At 38.4% G+C, this 21,212-nt stretch overlaps 2 protein-coding genes across 2 annotated transcripts in view; one reads left to right on the top strand and one right to left on the bottom strand.

Moving 5' to 3' along the window:
- Window positions 1–3,853, bottom strand: part of LOC110457623 (lymphoid-restricted membrane protein-like) — a 223,182-nt gene extending 219,329 nt beyond the window's left edge. The window contains exon 1 of the mRNA XM_021508980.1: window positions 3,819–3,853. Coding sequence (XP_021364655.1) covers window positions 3,819–3,833 — 15 coding nt within the window. The 5' untranslated portion in view covers window positions 3,834–3,853. The remainder of the gene's footprint in view (window positions 1–3,818) is intronic.
- A 12,122-nt stretch (window positions 3,854–15,975) lies between these two features.
- LOC110457620 lies at window positions 15,976–20,235 on the top strand. The gene is made up of 2 exons (XM_021508976.1): window positions 15,976–16,356; window positions 18,051–20,235. Exon 2 carries the CDS (start codon window positions 18,074–18,076, stop codon window positions 20,111–20,113), a length of 2,040 nt encoding a protein of 679 aa, XP_021364651.1. The 5' UTR covers window positions 15,976–16,356; window positions 18,051–18,073; the 3' UTR covers window positions 20,114–20,235.
- Window positions 20,236–21,212: the final 977 nt, after the last annotated feature.

Here is a 21,212-nt window from a genome sequence, read left to right on the forward strand (position 1 = left end):
CTCTTAACACATTCAGGTGTGACATTATCATACACGTAAAATGTTGAAGTCTGGCCTTATGCCCATAGGAATGAGGCTTCAATTCTTTTCAAATATTCTAAATCCCAACATCAATATACACAAAATGATTGCAATCCCATTAATGTGTCATTTGTAAAAGGAAAATGTGACATAAGCAAACGGTGACTTAACAGAAAAGTTGTATTTCTGTGAAAAGAAACCACTATTACAAAATGTACAGATCTTAAATGCATGTACAACATAAAACATTACATAGCAAAACTAGGTTGAAATATATTTATTTTTCAACAATTATGATCAAATTTCATAAACTTCAGAATCAATCAATCTTATTGGCCTGGATGGAAATGTGCAGGGGATCTTATGTGGATAGAAACCAAAGTAACGAGAAAATCCCACGATTTCTGACAGGTGATCCATAGTATTCCATACCTTTTCATGTGCTGTTGGGGAATCAAACACTGGTCATCTTTAATTTGTGAAAGGCAAGGGCACTATACATTTGCTATGACACCAAACGACCCTTAGTTAACAAGCATACTGAGTATTGCTAAAGCAATACATGTCCCCTACCGGCCCCCCTTAAGCTATTACACTGTAATGATTTATAAAAATCCCTTTGGTGTTAATTTGGGAAAATGAAAAGAATACAATCAGCTTGTAATTGATTTTAATGTAATAATAATACAAGAAATTGTAATGTTAGTATTATGACAGATGAATCATATTAAATAAAATTATTGTTATATTTTGTTGCTTTTGTAGTATTAAATCAATTACTAGCAAGGGTGCATGATTAAGAGACGTGAATATCATCACCAATGTGTAATAACGTGTTACTTATCCAGTTTTAAATCAGATCATTATTGCCCTTTTAACAGCATTACGGCCCTTTGAACTTGGAAGTTATTTTTTGTCTGTAGATATCCTAATGTTTCTAAACCATAATGTTTACATGCTATTTCTAATATGTCCGAGATATTATGGTCCTTTGTAATCGTGTGAAGTTTTATCAAAATCCCTCAAGGAATGAAGCCGCTAGAGTGCTGACAAGGATTTTCTAAAAACAGTAATGGTGACCTAGACCTTGACCCTACAACCCTGAAACTTGAACTTGTCCAAGATATTATGGTCCTTTGTACTTGTGTGAAGTTTGATCAAAATCCCTCAAGGAATGAACACTAAGGCGCTGACAAACATTGGTGTTGCGTACGTACGTTTGCCATCTAGGAATTATAACACTGTATAAGGATAAAAAATAGTGCCCCATTTATGGGCCACAAAGCCCATGAAAACCTGAGCAGTAGAAATTATTCAAAGACTGAAAAAAATCTGTTTTGGTTGCTTCATCTTCTATGTAGAAGGAAGAATACTCAAAGTCAAAACAAAACTCAATGGAACTCTTCTTCACAATTATAACTGATGCAGTCATTGCATTGCAGGTACCTTTTGCCTTAAGAGGGATTAAAAATTCATTTATTGTAACTAAAATATGACATTACACAATGTAAGTGGTACCAACTTACATTTATTTTCATTTGGTTTTCTTTTTAACTGTTCCCAAATAACAGTCATAAAACATTTCAGGTTTTATGCTACTTTACACATTGCTGTTAAGGGAGTTACCTCCCTTCAATAATATTTTCTTTTAAATTAGAAATATCTATTATAAATTAAGTGTTTTTACTGTGTTATACAGTGTTCTTTTCAAATGTATCAACAGTACATTAGCTAAGTTCAAATTGTCAATCATTGAAGATGCTGAAAAATAAAATTTCTTACTCTAAGAATCTTTTGGAAGGGAGCTAGATCAGCCTTCAAAATAAGGTAGCCGATATACTTAAGAGAAGTATCGCTAATTAGTGAAGTATCAAAGTAAACAATGCATGATGAAGTTTCTTACCTTCCAGAGACAGTTTCAAAGTTGAAGGTAAATAAACACAAAGTCATTAGCTTCAAAACTATCAGTGCAATAATGCAGTGTGTTTAACATAGAAAAGGTATATTTAGGAGAGAAATTGTTATCAGCAGGAATGCGATACAAAACAGTTAATGCAATATACACCAAGAAGCATCAATCATAACACAATCTCAATAAGATTTTGAAGTGCAAAAGCCCTGGAGGACATTTCCTGTGCTTCATATTAAATATTTCATTATATAACAACTGTCTCTGTACTGTCATGTATGTGTGTGCAACATTCTTTAGATTCAGGGTGTATATCCATTTAACAACTTGACATTATCAAATATACTGTTCAAAAATCAATTTCCAATTGACAAAAAAATATGTTTTAATTCTAATAAAAAAGTTATTAATTTAATATTGGTGAGTTGTTTTATACCTGTATTATGGCACATAGGTTGACGGCCACAGCATAGATATTAAAAGCCTGATTACATGTACTAACAAGGATTTAATGTTAAACATTCAAAAAGACAGATTAAAATTGAAAAATAAAACTGTTTATAAGGGATTCACAAGGACCAGCTGAAGAAATAAAAAAAAAACAAGATATTTGTTATTTTTCAGATATTTCTCATAAATTGCTTTTTGAAAATTTGTGTGAATGTCGGTTCAAGTTAACCAGGCTTTGACTGAATGCCCCAAGACGTTTTGCCAATTAATTACTTCATCAACCTAACACTACAACTTTACAGAATGATTGGCTGTCAATCATTTGTCAAAATGCACTGCTAATTAGCTCATGGCTAAAAATATATTTATCCCATCACTGAAATTTGATTAAAAGTATTGTATTAACCATAGGATACAAAAAATGTGGTAGTTTTTGCTCGATATCTATAGATATACACAATAGCCACATTTAAAACACAAGCTCCACAGCAAACTGAGCAATGGGTAGTAAATCTAAATCAAAGTGACTGTAGCAAAATATAAAATTTGATACCCTGGTCTACTGCTTCAAATATATAATGAAAGTAAGATAACCATTCAGTTAACAAATTAATGGTGTATTATAACTTAGTTTCGAGCTGTATATTGATTTACTTGATAAATAACTATAACATTACCTCAATCTAATTTAGATTTTTACCAAATTTTGATAAATGTATACAGCTTTGAGAAATAGGACTGGCCTGTTGTGTACAAGTTTACAATTTTCAATCAAAAAGTTATTTTAACTGAACTCTGTCATCCCAAAAAAACAATCTTGTACATATAGGGACACATATTAGGGGGAAATATGTTCTTTAATAGCACAACGTGTATAAGTCAACTAGTCGGACCCAGACACCAAAAAATTGTGCTTAAAACAATGCACATGAACATTGGTGTGGAAACAAACACGAGTCACTGAAGTATCATTAACTTGAACCAACATAAAAATTCCAAATAGTACTATCAAAAATTGTTCAAAATACATTTGACAGCAAAGAGGCATGTTTTTTGTATTGTGNGAATTGATCAAACCACGGAATTAGAATAGTTATCTAAGTCCGTGATCAAACACAGGTGTATACCAATTAGCAGAATCTGTTAAAACCTTAAACATATATATATAGGGAACCATTTGCACAAATTCGGAAGGGAAATTCAGTGGTCAACTGTAGGAGACAGTGTTTTGTTTTCATTTGACAGCGTCTGAGCGTTGTGCCGTCTGCTTACCAGTAAACCCTACGAATGTCAGTTCAAGAACCGAAGTTGAACAATCTGTCTCGCAATAAGATTAAATTTCCAATAAATAAAAAGAAATAGGTTGCATATATTTGTAACAAGACAGAAAGTACAACCAATACGGATCCATTTCCAGAACACTGTAATGTCTGCTTACATCGCACCTTTCCATGTTGTCTGTCAAACGTCGCGCGCCGGTGTCGCTGGTAAAGTTACAGTCCGGTCGGATCTGAAATTAGTTCCGGGTTGATTTTCTTCCCAAAAGTCGCGGATAATGTCTCTTGAGATTTAGATGCAGACAATCTCTATAAACTTACTTAAGTTTAATTCATTCTTTAAGGATATTTTTTGTCTCAGATTCAGTAGGTGCATGCATGTCAGAGGAACAACAGTTTAATGTCTCTGCTAAGAGACACTGGATTTGAAAGCTTGAAAAGTATAACAACCGGGAAATTAAAAAAAAATACTAAATCTACAACTTTGTCCTAACCTAACTGTTTATCAGTTGTCAATTCATTCAACTAAGAAATTTCTTTTTCTTTCGTTTCTTTCTAAGACCTCACAACATGGTTTGCATTAAAATATTCCTATTGAATCTTACATTTTTGTTTCCGCCAAATTGCATTTCTTTTGAAATAATTCCGCGTTATTTTTCCACACACCCATCGTAGAGCGGGCAAAATACACGACCAAACCGAGATTCGATTGCGGGACCCTTCTTCAGAACGTACTCGTACACTCCATAGGGTCTCATTGAAGAATATAAATGTATATAAAAACGATTAAATGTCCATGTGAGATAAGTAAATTTAGAAAAAATAAGATTTAACAACCGACTTAAGTTTTTTAGTCAGTCCGCGTTAAATCTTATTTTTTCTTAATATATATAGATATATATGTTTATGTGGTTATACCGAAGCATGTCCACAAACTTTCCATAAACCGTAAACGGAAAGATTATTTGCCACTGATTATTAATGCTTCGATAAAACATGTCGATGTAGCGATTATTTCAAACCTTCACGTAACAATTTTTTACAACACAGATAATCTTCCAAACCATGCATGGAAAGTATGAGGGTAATATTGGTCCCAACCTTTATAACCACAAACTCACATAACAGGCATAAAATATGACAAATACATGCCCCCATCCTCGATATCCAGGGGTCACGCTCACGTTCGCTCTCTGCACCTCTGGAATATGTCATAGCAAAATCGAAGGCTCAGTGTACAGCACCTTACCAGTGTGATCATTTGATGTACATCAAAAGAATCTCGCGGTCGCGTAACGGTAAAATTCACTGGCTTTAAAGGCGGACGTCGCTCCTCTGTGATCTACAAAAGACAGGTATCACCTTAGCGATTGGTCAGGATTTTTTTTACCTGACACCAATCAAATATCTATTCGTGTGCCTTCAATTTTGCTATGACATATTCCAGGGGTGCAGAGAGCGAATGTGAGCGTAACCCCTGGATATCGAGGATGCAATGCCCCATTCTATGTAGGATCATGACTTGGACATGGCCGAGATCCCCATTCTCAAACCTCACATATACATTTGCTGTGCATTAGAAGGTAAATATAACGGCCATGCTTCTAGGGCCAACCCCGGGGCCCCTAAGGACTTAGTCTCTGTGTCAAAACATGGAATCGGTAGAGATCCCCATCATACACCAATACATTCAAATATCTGACATGAAGAAACAAACGAAATGATGATCCTATAAATGGCTCCTTGGTCCACACCCGCCCCTTGTGACTTAATCGGTTTCTAGGTCATAACATGAAAACTGTTCAAAAACAACCACACTATATATCCCATGATTAGCTTCTGTGTTCAGCCTAGCCTCTGGTGACTTAATCCCTGGGTCATAACATGGGTCTGGCCTCATTCCTGGATACTTTGTCCCAGGGTCATACCAAGGGCCTTTAAACCACATATACAAACATGCGGATCTTGAAATCAAATTTACTTTCGAAGCATACTTGGTCCTGGGACCTTGAAACAATTGTTACAGGACGAAGGAGTGTAGCAGACCAATATATATTATGCACACATTCACTCTTACTATTATATACAATTATATACAATTTATAATAAATTTGAAACATTGGTCATGGAAATGGTACCATCCAGCACAGCCAGCGAAGTGATATCCTGACACAAGTATACAAATACAAGTATGATTACTGAAAACTCGGGGTTGCATAAAAATGATCGCAAAAAATACTACCAATGAGCTTTAACACCATACGTTCAATTGGACAGCGGATTCCACAATAAAAAAAGTCTAGCAGAATATTATTTAAAGTTCAGCTGCCAAAATGAGCTTATGACGCAAGGTCGTTTGTCGTCAATATAAACATTTTTAACATCTTTAAACAACTTCTCCTGAATTACCAAATATCAGGAATCATGATATTGGGCTCGTAGCATTTAGAGGCAGAGAACTGTCAAGTTTGTTCAAATACATTACCTTGATTTATTTTCAAAGTCACAAGGGTCCAACAAAGCTGAACACTTTAACTCATTCACCCCTGAAATTTCATAATGAATTATTCCAACCTTTGACTTAGAGAAGATTAACACTTTCCTTTGAACATTGATCAGGAGCATGCTAGGATGAATCGCTATCGACTTTGCCTCCAAATGTATAAAGAAGAGGCATATCATAACAGTTTGCCTTGCATGTACATACTATAATGGAAGGCTTCTAGCATAAAAATGATACAAATGAATGACCTTGAATCACTTTCAAGTTTTCATGAGTCAAAAAAGCTAGGAACTTCCAACAAAGATTCATAAGGGGTGATGGTATTTAGTCTGTATAACGTCAGCTGGCTTGCTATCAAATTTGAAGAAGTTTGTTTAAATACATTTGAGATGTTTCTTATTGGAAGGTCACAAATGTCAGATGTATTTGCCAACATAGTTGAGGAAAAGAAGAGAGCTACAGCCCAGTGATCGGCGCTTGGTGACACTTGTACAATTGTACGTGTCATACTTTATATGATAAAGGTCATTAGACCACAATATCTTTCCATTGTTCTTTTGAAAATAAATTAATAAGTAAATTGATGATAAAAAATATAATAAATAAATAAATCTAAGACTAAGTGGTTTATATGGTTTTTTATTCGGTTTCTACTAGCAAGACCTGTGGGAATGACACCCCTTTTTAATGGGACCAATATTATTTTTTAAATTCAGATACAACTATAGCATGAATTATTTATTACATGTATGTTGTACCAAATGGAGAAAACTGATAGTGCTTACATACTATATTGGTATGAAATATGGAACAGGCAATTTGCATAAAGGTGTATCCCCTGTGGGCAACAACAGTACTACTAATTAGAAACGTTATAACTTAGGTATGATAACGGAATTACAATTGAAATTATAGAAACGTGACCGGCAAAAGATGGTTCAATGGTGTATAAAGAAAAGGCTGTAATCCCATTGGTGGTTATGGCGCGGTAAGTAGCAATACAATATTTGTGCATATGTACATCTAATGTTGCAAACTTAAGAATAGAATACTGTAAACGTACATATTTAAGCGGTATTCTAATTTTAGCGCCTTTCGCGCTTTAAATGTTGCGCTAGTTTAAGATTGCGGTAATGAAAATATCTGCATATTCATTGCATATATTGTGATTGCGCCAAATCATCAGTGCGCTAATGCGTCAAAATTTGATAAAATAAGAACTCAACATTGAACACCATTTAGTGCTAATACGTTATATGGGGTACACCGAACTCCCTCTAGTGGTGATGCATTATGTGTGGTACACAGAACGTTCTCTAGTGGTTAAATACACTGTGTGTGTTAAAAATGACATCCTCTTACGGTGATGCATTGTGTGTGGTACACAGAACACCCTCTAGTGGTGATACATTGTGTGCGGTACCCAGAACGCCCTCTAGTGGTGAAACATTATGTGTGGTACATAGAACACCCTCTAGTGGTGATACATTGTGTGTGGTACAGAGAACACTCGCTAGTGGTGATACATCATGTCGTACACAGAACACCCTCTAGTGGTTATACATTATGTCGTACACAGAACACCCTCTAGTGGTGATACATTGTGTGTGGTACAGAGAACACTCGCTAGTGGTGATACATTATGTCGTACACAGAACGCCCTCTAGTGGTGTTATATTATGTCGTACACAGAACACCCTCTAGTGGTGATACATTGTGTGCCTTAAAGAGGAAACACTTTTAGTGGTGATATATTGTGTGCGGTACACAGAACACCCTTTAGTGGTGATACATTATTTGGTACATAGAACACCCTGTAGTGATGATACATTATGTGTGGTACACAGAACACCCTCAAGTGGTGATACATTATGTGTGGTACACAGAACACCCTCTAGTGGTGATAAATTATGTGGTACATAGAACACCCTGTAGTGATGATACATTATATGGTACATAGAACACCCTCTAGTGGTGATACATTATGTGTGGTACACAGAAAACCCTCTAGTGGTGATATATTATGTGTGGTACACAGAACACCCTCTAGTGGTGATACATTATGTGTGGTACACAGAACACCCTGTAGTGGTGATACATTGTGTGTGGTACACAGAACACCCACTAGTGATGATTCATTATATGGTACATAGAACACCCTCTAGTAGTGATACATTATGTGTGGTACACAGAACACCCTCTAGTGGTGATACATTGTGTGTGGTACACAGAACACCCACTAGTGATGATACATTATGTGTGGTACACAGAACATCCTCTAGTGGTGATACATTGTGTGCGGTACACAGAACACCGTCTAGTGGTGATACATTGTGTGCGGTACCCAGAACGCCCCCCAGTGGTGATACATTATGTATGGTACATAGAACACCCTCTAGTAGTGATACATTATGTGTGGTACACAAAACGCCCTCTAATGGTGATACACTGCGTGCGGTACACAGAAGGCCCTCTAGTGGTGAAACATTATGTGTGGTACATAGAACCCCCTCTAGTGGTGGTACATTGTGTGTGGAACACAGAACACCCTGTAGTGGTGCTACATTGGGTGTGTGATGTACACATAACGCCCTATAGTGGTGATACATTATTTAGTACACCGAACACCCTATAGTGGTGATACATTATTTGGTACACAAAACACCCACTAGTGATGATACATTATGTGGTACATAGAACACCCTGTAGTGGTGATACATTGGGTGTGTGATGTACACATAACGCCCTCTAGTGGTGATACATTATGTGTGGTACACAGAACACCCTCTTGTGTTGAAACATTATGTGCGGTACACAGAACGCCCTCTAGTGGTGATGCATTATGTGTGGCACACAGAACACCCTCTTGTATTGATACATTTGTGTGGTACACACAGAACACCCTCTAGTGTTGATACAGTATGCGTGGTACACAGAACGCCCTCTTGTTGTGATACATTGTGTGCGGTACACAGAACGCCCTCTTGTGTTGAAACATTATGTGCGGTACACAGAACGCCCTCTAGAGGCGAAACATTATGTGTGGTACACATAACTCCCTACTAGAGGGTGTTCTATGTACCACACATAATCCATCACCACTAGAGGGGGTTCTGTGTACCCCACACAATATATCACCCTGTAGTGGTGATATATTGTGTGGGGTACACAGAACACCCTCTTGTATTGAAACATTTGTGTGGTACACACAAAACCCCCTCTTTTTGTGATACATTGTGCGCGGTACACAGAACGCCCTCTAGTAGTGAAACATTATGTGTGGTAGACAGAACTCCCTCAAGTGGTGATACATTATGTGCGGTACACAGAACGCCCTGGTACACAGAAAACCCTGTAGTGGTGATTCATTGTGTGCGGTACACAGAACGCCCTTATAGTGGTTGTGCATTATGTGTGGTACATAGAACACCCTCTAGTGATGATACATTATGAGTGGTACACAGAACACTTTTAGTGGTGATATATTGTGTGCGGTACACAGAACGCCCTGGTACACAGAAAACCCTCTAGTGGTGATGCATTATGTGTGGCACATAGAACACCCTCTAGTTGTGATACATTAGTGGGTACACAAAACACCCTCTAGTGTGAATACAGTATGCGTGGTACACAAAACGCCCTCTTGTTGTGATACATTATGTGTGGTACACAGAACACCCTGTAGTGGTGATATATTGTGTGTGGTACACAGAACACCCTCTAGTGGTGATACATTAGTTGGTACACAAAACACCCACTAGTGATGATACATTGTGTGTGGTACACAGAACACCCTCTAGTGGTGATACATTATGTGTGGTACACAGAACACCCTTTAGTGGTGATATATTAGTTGGTACACAAAACACCCACTAGTGGTGATACATTGTGTGTGGTACACATAACACCCTCTAGTGTTGATACATTATGTGTGGTACACAGAACACCCTCTAGTGGTGATACAGTGTGTGTGGTACACAGAACACCCACTAGTGATGATTCATTATATGGTACATAGAACACCCTCTAGTGGTGATACATTATGTGCGGTACACAGAACACCCTGTAGTGGTGATACATTGTGTGTGGTACACAGAACACCCTGTAGTGGTGATACAGTGTGTGTGTGATACATTGTGTGTGGTACACAGAACACCCTGTAGTGGTGATACATTGTGTGTGGTACACAGAACACCCACTAGTGATGATTCATTATATGGTACACAGAACACCCTCTAGTGGTGATACATTGTGTGTGGTACACAGAACACCCTGTAGTGGTGATACATTGTGTGTGGTACACAGAACACCCTCTAGTGATGATTCATTATATGGTACATAGAACACCCTCTAGTGGTGATACATTATGTGTGGTACACAGAACGCCCTCTAGTGGTGGTGCATTATGTGTGGTACATGGAACACCCTCTATTGGTGATACATTATGTGTGGTACACAGAACTCCCTCTAGTGGTGATACATTATGTATGGTACACAGAACACCCTCTACTGGTGATACATTATGTGTGGTCACAGAACACCCTCTAGGGGTGATACATTATGTGTGGTACACATCAAACCCTCTAGTGGTGATGCATTATGTGTGGTACCCAAAAAACCCTCTAGTGGTGATACATTATGTATGGTACACAGAACACCCTCTACTGGTGATACATTATGTGTGGTACACATCAAACCCTCTAGTGGTGATGCATTATGTGTGGTACCCAAAAAACCCTCTAGTGGTGATACATTGTGTGTGGTACACAGAACACCCTGTAGTGGTAATACAGTGTGTGTGTGTGGTACACAGAACGCCCTCTAGTGGTGAAACATTATGTGTGGTACACAAAACGCCCTCTAATGGTGATACATTGTGTGCGGTACACAGAAGGCCCTCTAGTGGTGAAACATTATGTGTGGTACACAGAACGCCCTTATAGTGGTGGTGCATTATGTGTGGCACACAGAACACCCTCTTGTATTGAAACATTGTGTATGGTACACACAGAACACCCTCTAGTGTTGATACATTATGCGTGGTACACAGAACGCCCTCTAGTTGTGATACATTATGTGGTACACAGAACACCCTCTAGTGATGATACATTATGTGTGGTACACAGAAAACCCTCGGTACACAGAACACCCTCTAGTGGTGATACATTATGTGTGGTACACAAAAAAAACTCTAGTGGTGATACATTATGTGTGGTACACAGAAAACCCTCTAGCGGTGATACATTATGTGTGGTACACAGAACACCCTCTAGTGGTGATACATTATGTGTGGTACACAAAACACCCTCTAGTGGTGATAAATTAGTTGGTACACAAAACACCCACTAGTGATGATACATTATGTGTGGTACACAAAACGCCCTCTAGTGGTGATACATTGTGTGCGGTACACAGAACGCCCTCTAGTGGTGATACATTATGTGTGGTACACAAAACACCCTGTAGTGATGATACATTGTGTGTGGTACACAGACCACCCTCTAGTGGTGATGTATTATGTGTGGTACACAGAACGCCCTCTAGTGGTGATACATTGTGTGCGGTACACAGAACGCCCTCTAGTGGTGAAACATAATGTGTCTAGTGGTGATACATTATGTGTGGTACACAGAACGCCCTCTAGAGGTGATACATTGTGTGCGGTACACAAAACGCCCTCTAGTGGTGATACATTGTGTGCGGTACACAAAACGCCCTCTAGTGGTGATACATTGTGTGCGGTACACAGAACGCCCTCTAGTGGTGAAACGTTCTGTGTGGTACACAGAACGCCCTCTAGTGGAGATGCATTATGTATGGTACACAGAACACCCTCTAGAGTTGATACATTATGTGTGGTACACAGAACACCCTGTAGTGGTGATACAGTGTGTGTGTGTGGTACACAGAACGCCCTCTAGTGGTGGTGCATTATGTGTGGTACACAGAACACCCTCTAGTGGTGATACATTTTGTGTGGTACACAGAAAACCTTCTAGTGGTGATACAGTGTGTGTGTGTGTGGTACACAGAACGCCCTCTAGTGGTGGTGCATTATGTGTGGTACACAGAACACCCTCTAGTGGTGATGCATTATGTGTGGTACACAGAAAGCCCTCTAGTGCTGATACATTATGTGTGGTACACAAAAAAACCTCTAGTGGTGATACATTATGTGTGGTACACAGAAAACCTTCTATTGTTGATACAGTGTGTGTGTGTGTGGTACACAGAACGCCCTCTAGTGGTGGTGCATTATGTGTGGTACACAGAACACCTCTGGTGGTGATACATTATGTGTGGTACACAGAACACCCTGTAGTGGTGATATATTGTGTGTGTTACACAGAACACCCTCTAGTGGTGATACATTTTGTGTGGTACACAGAAAACCTTCTAGTGGTGATACAGTGTGTGTGTGTGTGGTACACAGAACGCCCTCTAGTGGTGAAACATAATGTGTCTAGTGGTGATACATTATGTGTGGTACACAGAACGCCCTCTAGAGGTGATACATTGTGTGCGGTACACAAAACGCCCTCTAGTGGTGATACATTGTGTGCGGTACACAGAACGCCCTCTAGTGGTGAAACGTTATGTGTGGTACACAGAACGCCCTCTAGTGGTGGTGCATTATGTGTGGTACACAGAACACCCTCTAGTGGTGATACATTGTGTGTGGTACACAGAACACCCTCTAGTGGTGATACATTATTTGTGGTACACAGAACACCCACTAGTGATGATACGTTGTGTGTGGTACACAGAACACCCTGTAGTGGTGATACAGTGTTTGCGTGTGGTACACAGAACGCCCTCTAGTGGTGATACATTATGTGTGGTACACAAAACGCCCTCAAGTGGTGATACATTGTGTGCGGTACACAGAACGCCCTCTAGTGGTGATGCATTATGTATGGTACACAGGACGCCCCCTAGTGGTGATACATTGTGTGTGGTACACAGACCACCCTCTAGTGGTGATACATTATGTGTGGTAGACAGAACACCCTCTAGTGGTGATACATTATGTCGTACACAAAACACCGTCGTACACAGAACACCCTCTAGTGGTGATACATTGTGTGTGGTACACAGAACGCCCTCTAGTGGTGATGCATTATGTGTGGTACACAGAACGCCCTCTAGTGGTGATGCATTATGTATGGTACACAGGACGCCCTCTAGTGGTGATACATTGTGTGTGGTACACAGAACACCCTCTAGTGGTGATACATTATGTGTGGTACACAGAAAACCCTCTAGTGGTGATTCATTATGTGTGGTACACAGAACACCCTCTAGTGTTGATACATTATGTGTGGTACACACAGAACACCCTCTAGTGTTGATACATTATGCGTGGTACACAAAAAAACGCCCTCTAGTTGTTATACATTATGTCGTACACAGAACACCCTTTAGTGGTGATAGATTGTATGCCTTCAAGAGAAAACACTTTTAGTGGTGATATATTGTATGCGGTACACAAAACACCATTTAGCGGTGATGCAAAAAAAAGCATTGTTTTTGATACAGAGAACGCCCTCTGGTGGTGATATGTATGTGGTACTCAGATCATCCTCTAGTGGTGATATATATGTGCGGTAGAGAGAAAGCCCCCTTTTGAGATACATTGTGTGTGTTGCAAACAAAACGACTTCTACAAAATGTAGTGGTGATACATTGTGTGCGCCGGGTATACAGAACGCCACTCTCGTGGCGATACGTTATGTTCACAGAACGCCATCTAGTGGTGAATTAATCTTTCGCCAATATCATCTTTGTTTGAAATGGAACTGAAATACATTTTTTAGAATATCCTGTATTTGCTTTTCATCATCCTATTCAATATTTCCATTGCAGGGATTACCGAGTCTGAGAACCCGACAGTTTTAATATTTTACGAACTTGTCTTATATATGACTTGGGATTACTCGTTTTATGATTATCTATAATGTCACCAACATTATTATAAAACAGTTATCTTGCATATTTTTTTCATATAGTTCACCTTATTTCTTTGGCTTTTAAATTCCTCTAAGTTGGATATGGATTTGGACTTAACACGTTAACAGTGTTATGAAACCGGTTCCGTAACTGTATAGCTTTTCTTTGTTCGGAATGCATTCACAATTTATCACGTGGTCTTATATGAACATTTTTAGGTTCACATTCCTAAGCAAGTGAAAAAAAATGCTAAGTGTTATCCATACATGCTACATTACCAGAAAAGAAATTTTGAAAACAAATGTAGGCCAATCAAAATTCGCTATCTATTTAAAAGTTTAACCGCTTAAAATCAGCATGATTGTAAGCCCAAACTTCTCGAATGTTGGTACAAGATAGATTAATAGGTATAGACAAAAATACCACACATGTACAGTGTACCATGATCATCTATAGTATGATCAATCGGAATAACATACGAATCAGTGCATTTGGTAAGATCAGTGGAAATGCACATACTTTTCATGTCCAAATATTAATATAAAGAAACCTGGGTACCTTCTAGTCCGACCAGCTTTGTCATTTGAAGCGATAAAATCCGATTTTCAGGAGTCACAATATCCCCCCAACATCATTTTGGAATTTTATTTAATGTAAAGACATGTTAATTTACGCAAGACATCGAACAGAGAACAGCAGTGAAAGTTTACTAAAATGACACTTAAATTGAATGCTTTATGATGAAAATAAAAAAAAATCCTGAAACAGAGGGTAAAACAATTCTAACCTCAAATAGAGTTGTATCACCTAAATCCACACTGTTGGCAGTTAACTTATCACCCTTTCATGAAATAACCACTATATTCGTGAAACATCAGGAAATGTCTCTTGGATTAATTCTATCTCCAAGTATGTCTCTAGCGGTGAGACATTATGTGGTTCTCAGAACATCCTCTCGAGGTGATTAAGTCTATTTGGTACACACTCGCCAGCCAACCTTTAGTATTGCGACCTTATATGGTACACAGAAACGCTCTTGGTCATAACCGTCAGGCGCGTAGCTACCATGTAAGCCAATAAGCCCGGGCTTGCACATGATTTTGACAAGTATAGGCTTTCATGACGGTTTTTATCCTTGCTGATACTATAAAGTGGAGTTTAAGTTTTGAATATATCGTATACATATGTAATTCCTCAGATATGATACATTGTTAATAGTTAGTGGGGCAACCTCGCTTCTCGAAATGACCAACAAATAACAGGAGCAAGGATAAGGAACCAGTTACAAAGCACAAACAGAAGACGAAACTGTGTGGGAGACTGAGTAAAGGTGACAGTGGGGGTAACCTCGCTTCCCAATTAACTCGGATCAGATTATGAGAAAGACAAACCCAATTGCATGTTCACTAATGCAGAAGTATCAAATGCATTTATCAAGATAAGGTAAAAACCAGACAATGTATGTATGGAGGGTGTACAAAGCAATACCGACGGTTGATCTTCAGAATTACACTGGATCCACGTAAATAGATATATATACAAAACATAGGATTTTTTTCTTGCGGATTAAATCGAGAAAACAGACATCAGGACGTGCTAAATGGCTCCTGAGACGTTCTAGAAAACAATTTTTTCTTCGGCAACCCCGTATCGGGCTTACACATGGTAAAGGGGCTAGCTACGCGCCTGACCGTGAAGAGTTTTCCCGTCACAGTAACAGGCCCGATTTTATTATGCTAATTTTATATACAATTAAAAATGAATCATAGCAGGAAGAAAGCATATTCCTAGTATTGGATAAAATATATCCTGTCATGAATATAAATGTATATTTATAAAAATAAAAACCTGGTCAAAGTTTCATCTTCAGTACATCACAGGCTTTTCCGTGTGCCACAGTTCACATGTCTGTGCAGAGCAACTAGGCTAGAGACGTGGTCTGCAGAGAAAGTTGGAGATACATTTTGTACATTAACTTGCTCAAGAAAGAAACATGTCCTACAGAGCAAGCTTGAATAGTTCTAAAGGACGCTGGAAATATGGCTTGTAGTGCAAGTTAAAGAAAGACTATATATTATGCAAGGAAGAAACAGGTGACACAGAGCAAGCTGAAGACGTTTTCTATAGAATACTCAAGAAACAGTGTTGACTAGCAAGCTTGGGTCAAGGATTATCCAAAGTTATCGTATTTGATATTGTATCATTACAGTCCAAAGTTTTCGACATGTTCTACAATTTTGAAGCAGGTAACTATTTTTCTTCCGATATTAAATAGGATAATTCTTCATACATTCATAGACTTAAAAATGCAACAGATGTTAAGATATCAGCTGTGCATATAAAAAAATCGGAATTTCGTTTCGTTATTTTATTTTTAGAAATATATTAGTATAGTTCTAATATGTAATCCATTTGCCTAGGTTATCAATCACTAAAGTATCCCTGTCCCATTAGTTTCGTTCAACCAGACGCTTGATCACTTGTAATTCAAGAGTCTGGTCAATCACAGTGCATTAACATTATCACCACCATAGGGCAGTATTTCTACTTCCCTTTCCGGACGTTATGTCAACGCCATTAAACATTTCAATGAATGATGAAATTAATGAAAAAAGTTACCTATACATACACTCCTTAAGTACCCGTGTATTCACTTTTATCGAGAACAATGTAAGAAAATGTGTCAAATCTCCAGAATAATGCCATATATTTCCATTGAATAAAGAACAAAACCAACAAGGCTGACTGAAGTTTGAAAAAAGCATGCAAAGCAAGTGAGATTTTACCTGTACACCATTCAAAACACCTTCAGGTTCTCACTCAGGTAATCTGGCTTGACTTGTATCAATAGCCTTGTTAGCTTCATGAATTATTGTAAAATATCCAAAGAAAATACCTGAAATCATTCTTTTTGAAGCATTTTCTTACATTTTTCTCGTTAATAGTGAAAACATGGATACTTCAGGAATGCATATACAGGTAATTTTTTAATGAATTAAAATATTTAATGTAATTTTGGGCCACTCAAATTTTGACATCAAAAGTTAAAAAGGGTGTGTCGACCTTTGACCAATGATTTTTTTTACCAGAATCTCGGTAAGCCTCCTTATGATGTCACAAAACGAAAGCACTGCGTTTGACCAGACTCTCTATTCGGCGTAGCTTGCGCAGGCAACAAGAGTCTGGTTGAACGAGACAACTGTCCCATTAAACCATGTTCTTTAATATATATGTATACAATAACCTCCCCTCAACTTCCGTTCAAAACTATTCTGTTGACCAGGCAGCTCAGTCGGTTATATATTTAGAGCAATATATTATATCAATCTGAAGTCCAGGGTTCGAATCCCGCTCACTGAAATTTCACACTTAAAACACGCTATGATTGATTAAATTTTGTTTTATATCACCATTCTTAGTTATCATAAAAGTCACGTAAGGTATTTTTTTCTTTTCAGAAATGCTTTATCAAAACTATAGTCATGTCGGAAAAAATGTGTCCAACTGTATTAAGTTATAGTTTTTGGCAGTGGTACAAGGATCCTTAATTGTTGAGTTCAAGTTTTGAACAAATTGATATGGCCTACTGGATTCATTTATCCATTGCCTCGCGTTTTATTATTATCATCATTTTATATACAGTGTGTATATATATTCTCATTAGGGATCCGAACCCCGGACTTCAGATTGGTATACAGTGTAATTTTTTATAAAAAAATATACCTCCTCTGACATGTATTCTTTATGGTTTTCTTAACGTTTGATCTACCCATATACCAAATTTCTATGCTTTAGCTTACTTCTGATGTAATGTTTTTCTTTATCTTATTTTTCTGATATTTCATGTTTATATTTGTTTGAATTTTCTATAAAAGTTGTTAGTATAACAGTAGAATTACAGTTCATGAACTGAAACAAGTTTTAATTTTCATCATTTCAGATTGAATCCTGAAAATAACGGCGATGGATTCTACAAAGATTGAGCGGATGTCTGTTGTCATGTCGACACACATGGACAGGAAGATTACAGGGACACAGAAAGAGGTGGATTTTCAGAGGAGAGCATGCGTTCTAAAAGAACATATAATCAATGACCGTTTTTCAGGTTCCGTTTTCCACGTCGGAAGTCGTGGAGAGGGATTTGATCTACTGGCATCAGATACGGACATGATGGTGACGTTACCAATGGTAACAATGATGTACCCTGACCAGTGCACGTGTATCCCTCCAAATATAGCACGCAATACAATTCTGTATATCAGAGAAGCAGACTGTCGCCCTGGATATGTCCACTTACAACTAGGTCAGCTAGGACAGAAATGTCTCAATTTATTGAAGGATTCATTTATAAGAACTGGGGATTCAACTTTTGTTTCCAGTGATATCTTTAGAGAGTCATGGGTCAGTGAATCGGGCAATTTGTCACGTTTCTCATGGGAATCCAACGGGCCTAGCAGTACGATGCTTGGACAAATTGATGCCGTTTATTGCTTTCCATGTAACTGTTGGCCAAGGGAAGCTAATGAATGGATTACCCGAACACGTCTGTATGGATGGCCACATCAAACCTTAATAGACCAGATCGTACACAGTGGATGTCAACTTGTCCCTGTCGGGGACAAGTGTTCTGTAGATACTCTCTTACAATGGAGATTCTCTTTTGCAACATCGGAAATATCTTTAGTTCACTCGTTCAGTCACATACAGTTCAAAGTATATGCCTTGCTGAAATGTTTCTTAAAACAAATAAAAGTCACGTTAAGAGAAACGATAGGGGATGACGATATCTTGTGTTCCTATTTTTTGAAAACTATCCTTTTTCATGCAATAGAGAACTCCAGCCAACTGTTCTGGCAGGAAAAACACTTAATCTATTGTTTCAGGTTTTGCCTCAACATTCTGATTGCTTGGGTCAAGGCGGGGGTCTGTCCTAATTATTTCATTCCAGCCAACAATCTGTTTCAAAGGAAAGTCCACGGACAAAATCAAGAAATACTATTGGACATTTTGAACAATTATTGGCAGATGAAATGGCCGTGCCTTTTAGTTGGAAACTTGATACTTTTTAAGTTCTACCCCTCCATATGGGAAGTTGAAAGTCCCCAAACCGACCAGGAAATCATCTTCCGGCAGGATCTAAAAACTTGCCGCGCGATACGAGAAATAGCTTTCTGTCCAATCATTGGAACACTATGGGCCATAAGGAACGCAATTAATTCGTTATCAAAAACACAGTCAGATTCTGATGAAGTTTTCGCGTACCAGTATACTATGTTTTGCTTACAAAGATTACTTGCAGCAGAACAGGCCTCCCAAGATCACTATGCTATGGACAACAAGACAAGGTACAAAGGTTTAAGGAAATGTAAAAACTGGATGATTCATGGGGCCTCAATGGGCACAGAGCTGTTACGACTGGCAACTTTTCATTTTCTGACAGGAAATTTTATTAAAAGTCTGAAGGTGTGCGAACAAGTCATGAAACTCGCAATATATTTCACAAGTTTCCGTAAAGATCAAGAAAAGATAGAAGACATGTTTAGGTTCGAGTATCATCGATCAGGACACACTTTATCTAGACTGCGGAAAATATACACATACTATATTACCTTTACTCGCCGAGACTTGTATCTTCCTCACCTCTGGCTAGAATTGACGAATAACGACGCAGAATTACATATCCCTCCACTGCCGTATGCCGTTTTTCTGTCATTCCTGTGCTGTCATGAGCTTGGTGATACCAGAGGACGTGATACATCATTACGTAACATGGAAGAGGTTCAGTATGAAGAGAGGCAAGGAGGACACATATACTGGATAGTTCACACTCTCCTGGGCATCTGCTACGAAATTCTCGGGGACTCTCGAAGGGCCATCAGAGCTTACTGGAATTCTGCTCAGTCAACTACTATTTTCTTAACAGTCTCGAAGAATCCTGCTATCCAGAGGATAGCTAGTGTGTATCTTTGTATGTATGCCTCAAAGAAAGACAACAGAGGATAAATAAGAATGAGGTGTATTGACATACGTTTGACTCCAGGAGGACTGACAGAGGTTAGCTGTAATATATATATACATTATGTATGCGTAGGCCTCACAGAGGATAGATGTAATGTATATATATGTGTATTCCTAACAGATGATAGCTGTGTTGTATATATAAGTGTATGCCTCACAGAGGATAGCTGTATTGGATATATATATGTGTATGCCTCACGGAGGATCCTTGTATTGTATAAATATGTGTAATAATATTCCTAACAGAGGATAACTGTATTGTATATATATGTGTATGCCTCACAGAGGATAGCTGTATTTTATTACCCCTTTGAGCAAAATCTAGGTTAAAAACTACAGTGTAGGCCTACCAAACCGCATTCGTAAATCTCAGGGGTATACGAAAATCTCAGGGGGTATACGAAAATCTCAGGGGGTATACGAAAATCTCAGGGGGTATACGGTCATGTCTCGTGATTCTCAGCAGTAATACGGTGAAATCACGTGATTCTCAGCAGTAATACGGTGTAATCACGTGATTTTACAAGGGGTATACGGGTCACGTGTCTTTGTATCTTGCGGCCGGGCAACGGGAGACAACTCGCATTCGTCGTCTGCTTCGCTGTTTACAAAATGGCAACACGTTTCGCTTCGCATACTGATGAGGAAATACTCGCCAAAAGGGCTAACTATGTGCCACAAAACACACAAAAGTCGAACAGACGAGCGGCAAACATGCTGAGGACGTATTTAAAAGAAAATAATCAGGAAGAACAGTTTGAGGAATTTGATAAAACGAAACTAAATGAGGTACTGTGCCATTTTTATCTTGACAACAGAAAAGTTGACGGTGAACTGTACAAAACCAATATAAAAGACTCAAAGGGGTAATAAATGCGTTACACGGATTTTTGGCAGGGTATACGGGATGGTATGACCCTACAGGATTTCGGATTTCCTGAGGCCTTTTATCGGCCTTAGGAAATACGAAATCCTGTAGGGTCATACCATCCCGTAAACCCTGCCAAAAATCCGTGTCCCTAATAGTATACATATATGTTTATGCCTCATAGAGGATAGCTGTGTTGTATATATATGTGTATTC

Source organism: Mizuhopecten yessoensis, unplaced genomic scaffold (genome assembly GCF_002113885.1).
Source record: "Mizuhopecten yessoensis strain PY_sf001 unplaced genomic scaffold, ASM211388v2 scaffold9253, whole genome shotgun sequence".
Lineage (NCBI taxonomy): Eukaryota > Metazoa > Mollusca > Bivalvia > Pectinida > Pectinidae > Mizuhopecten > Mizuhopecten yessoensis.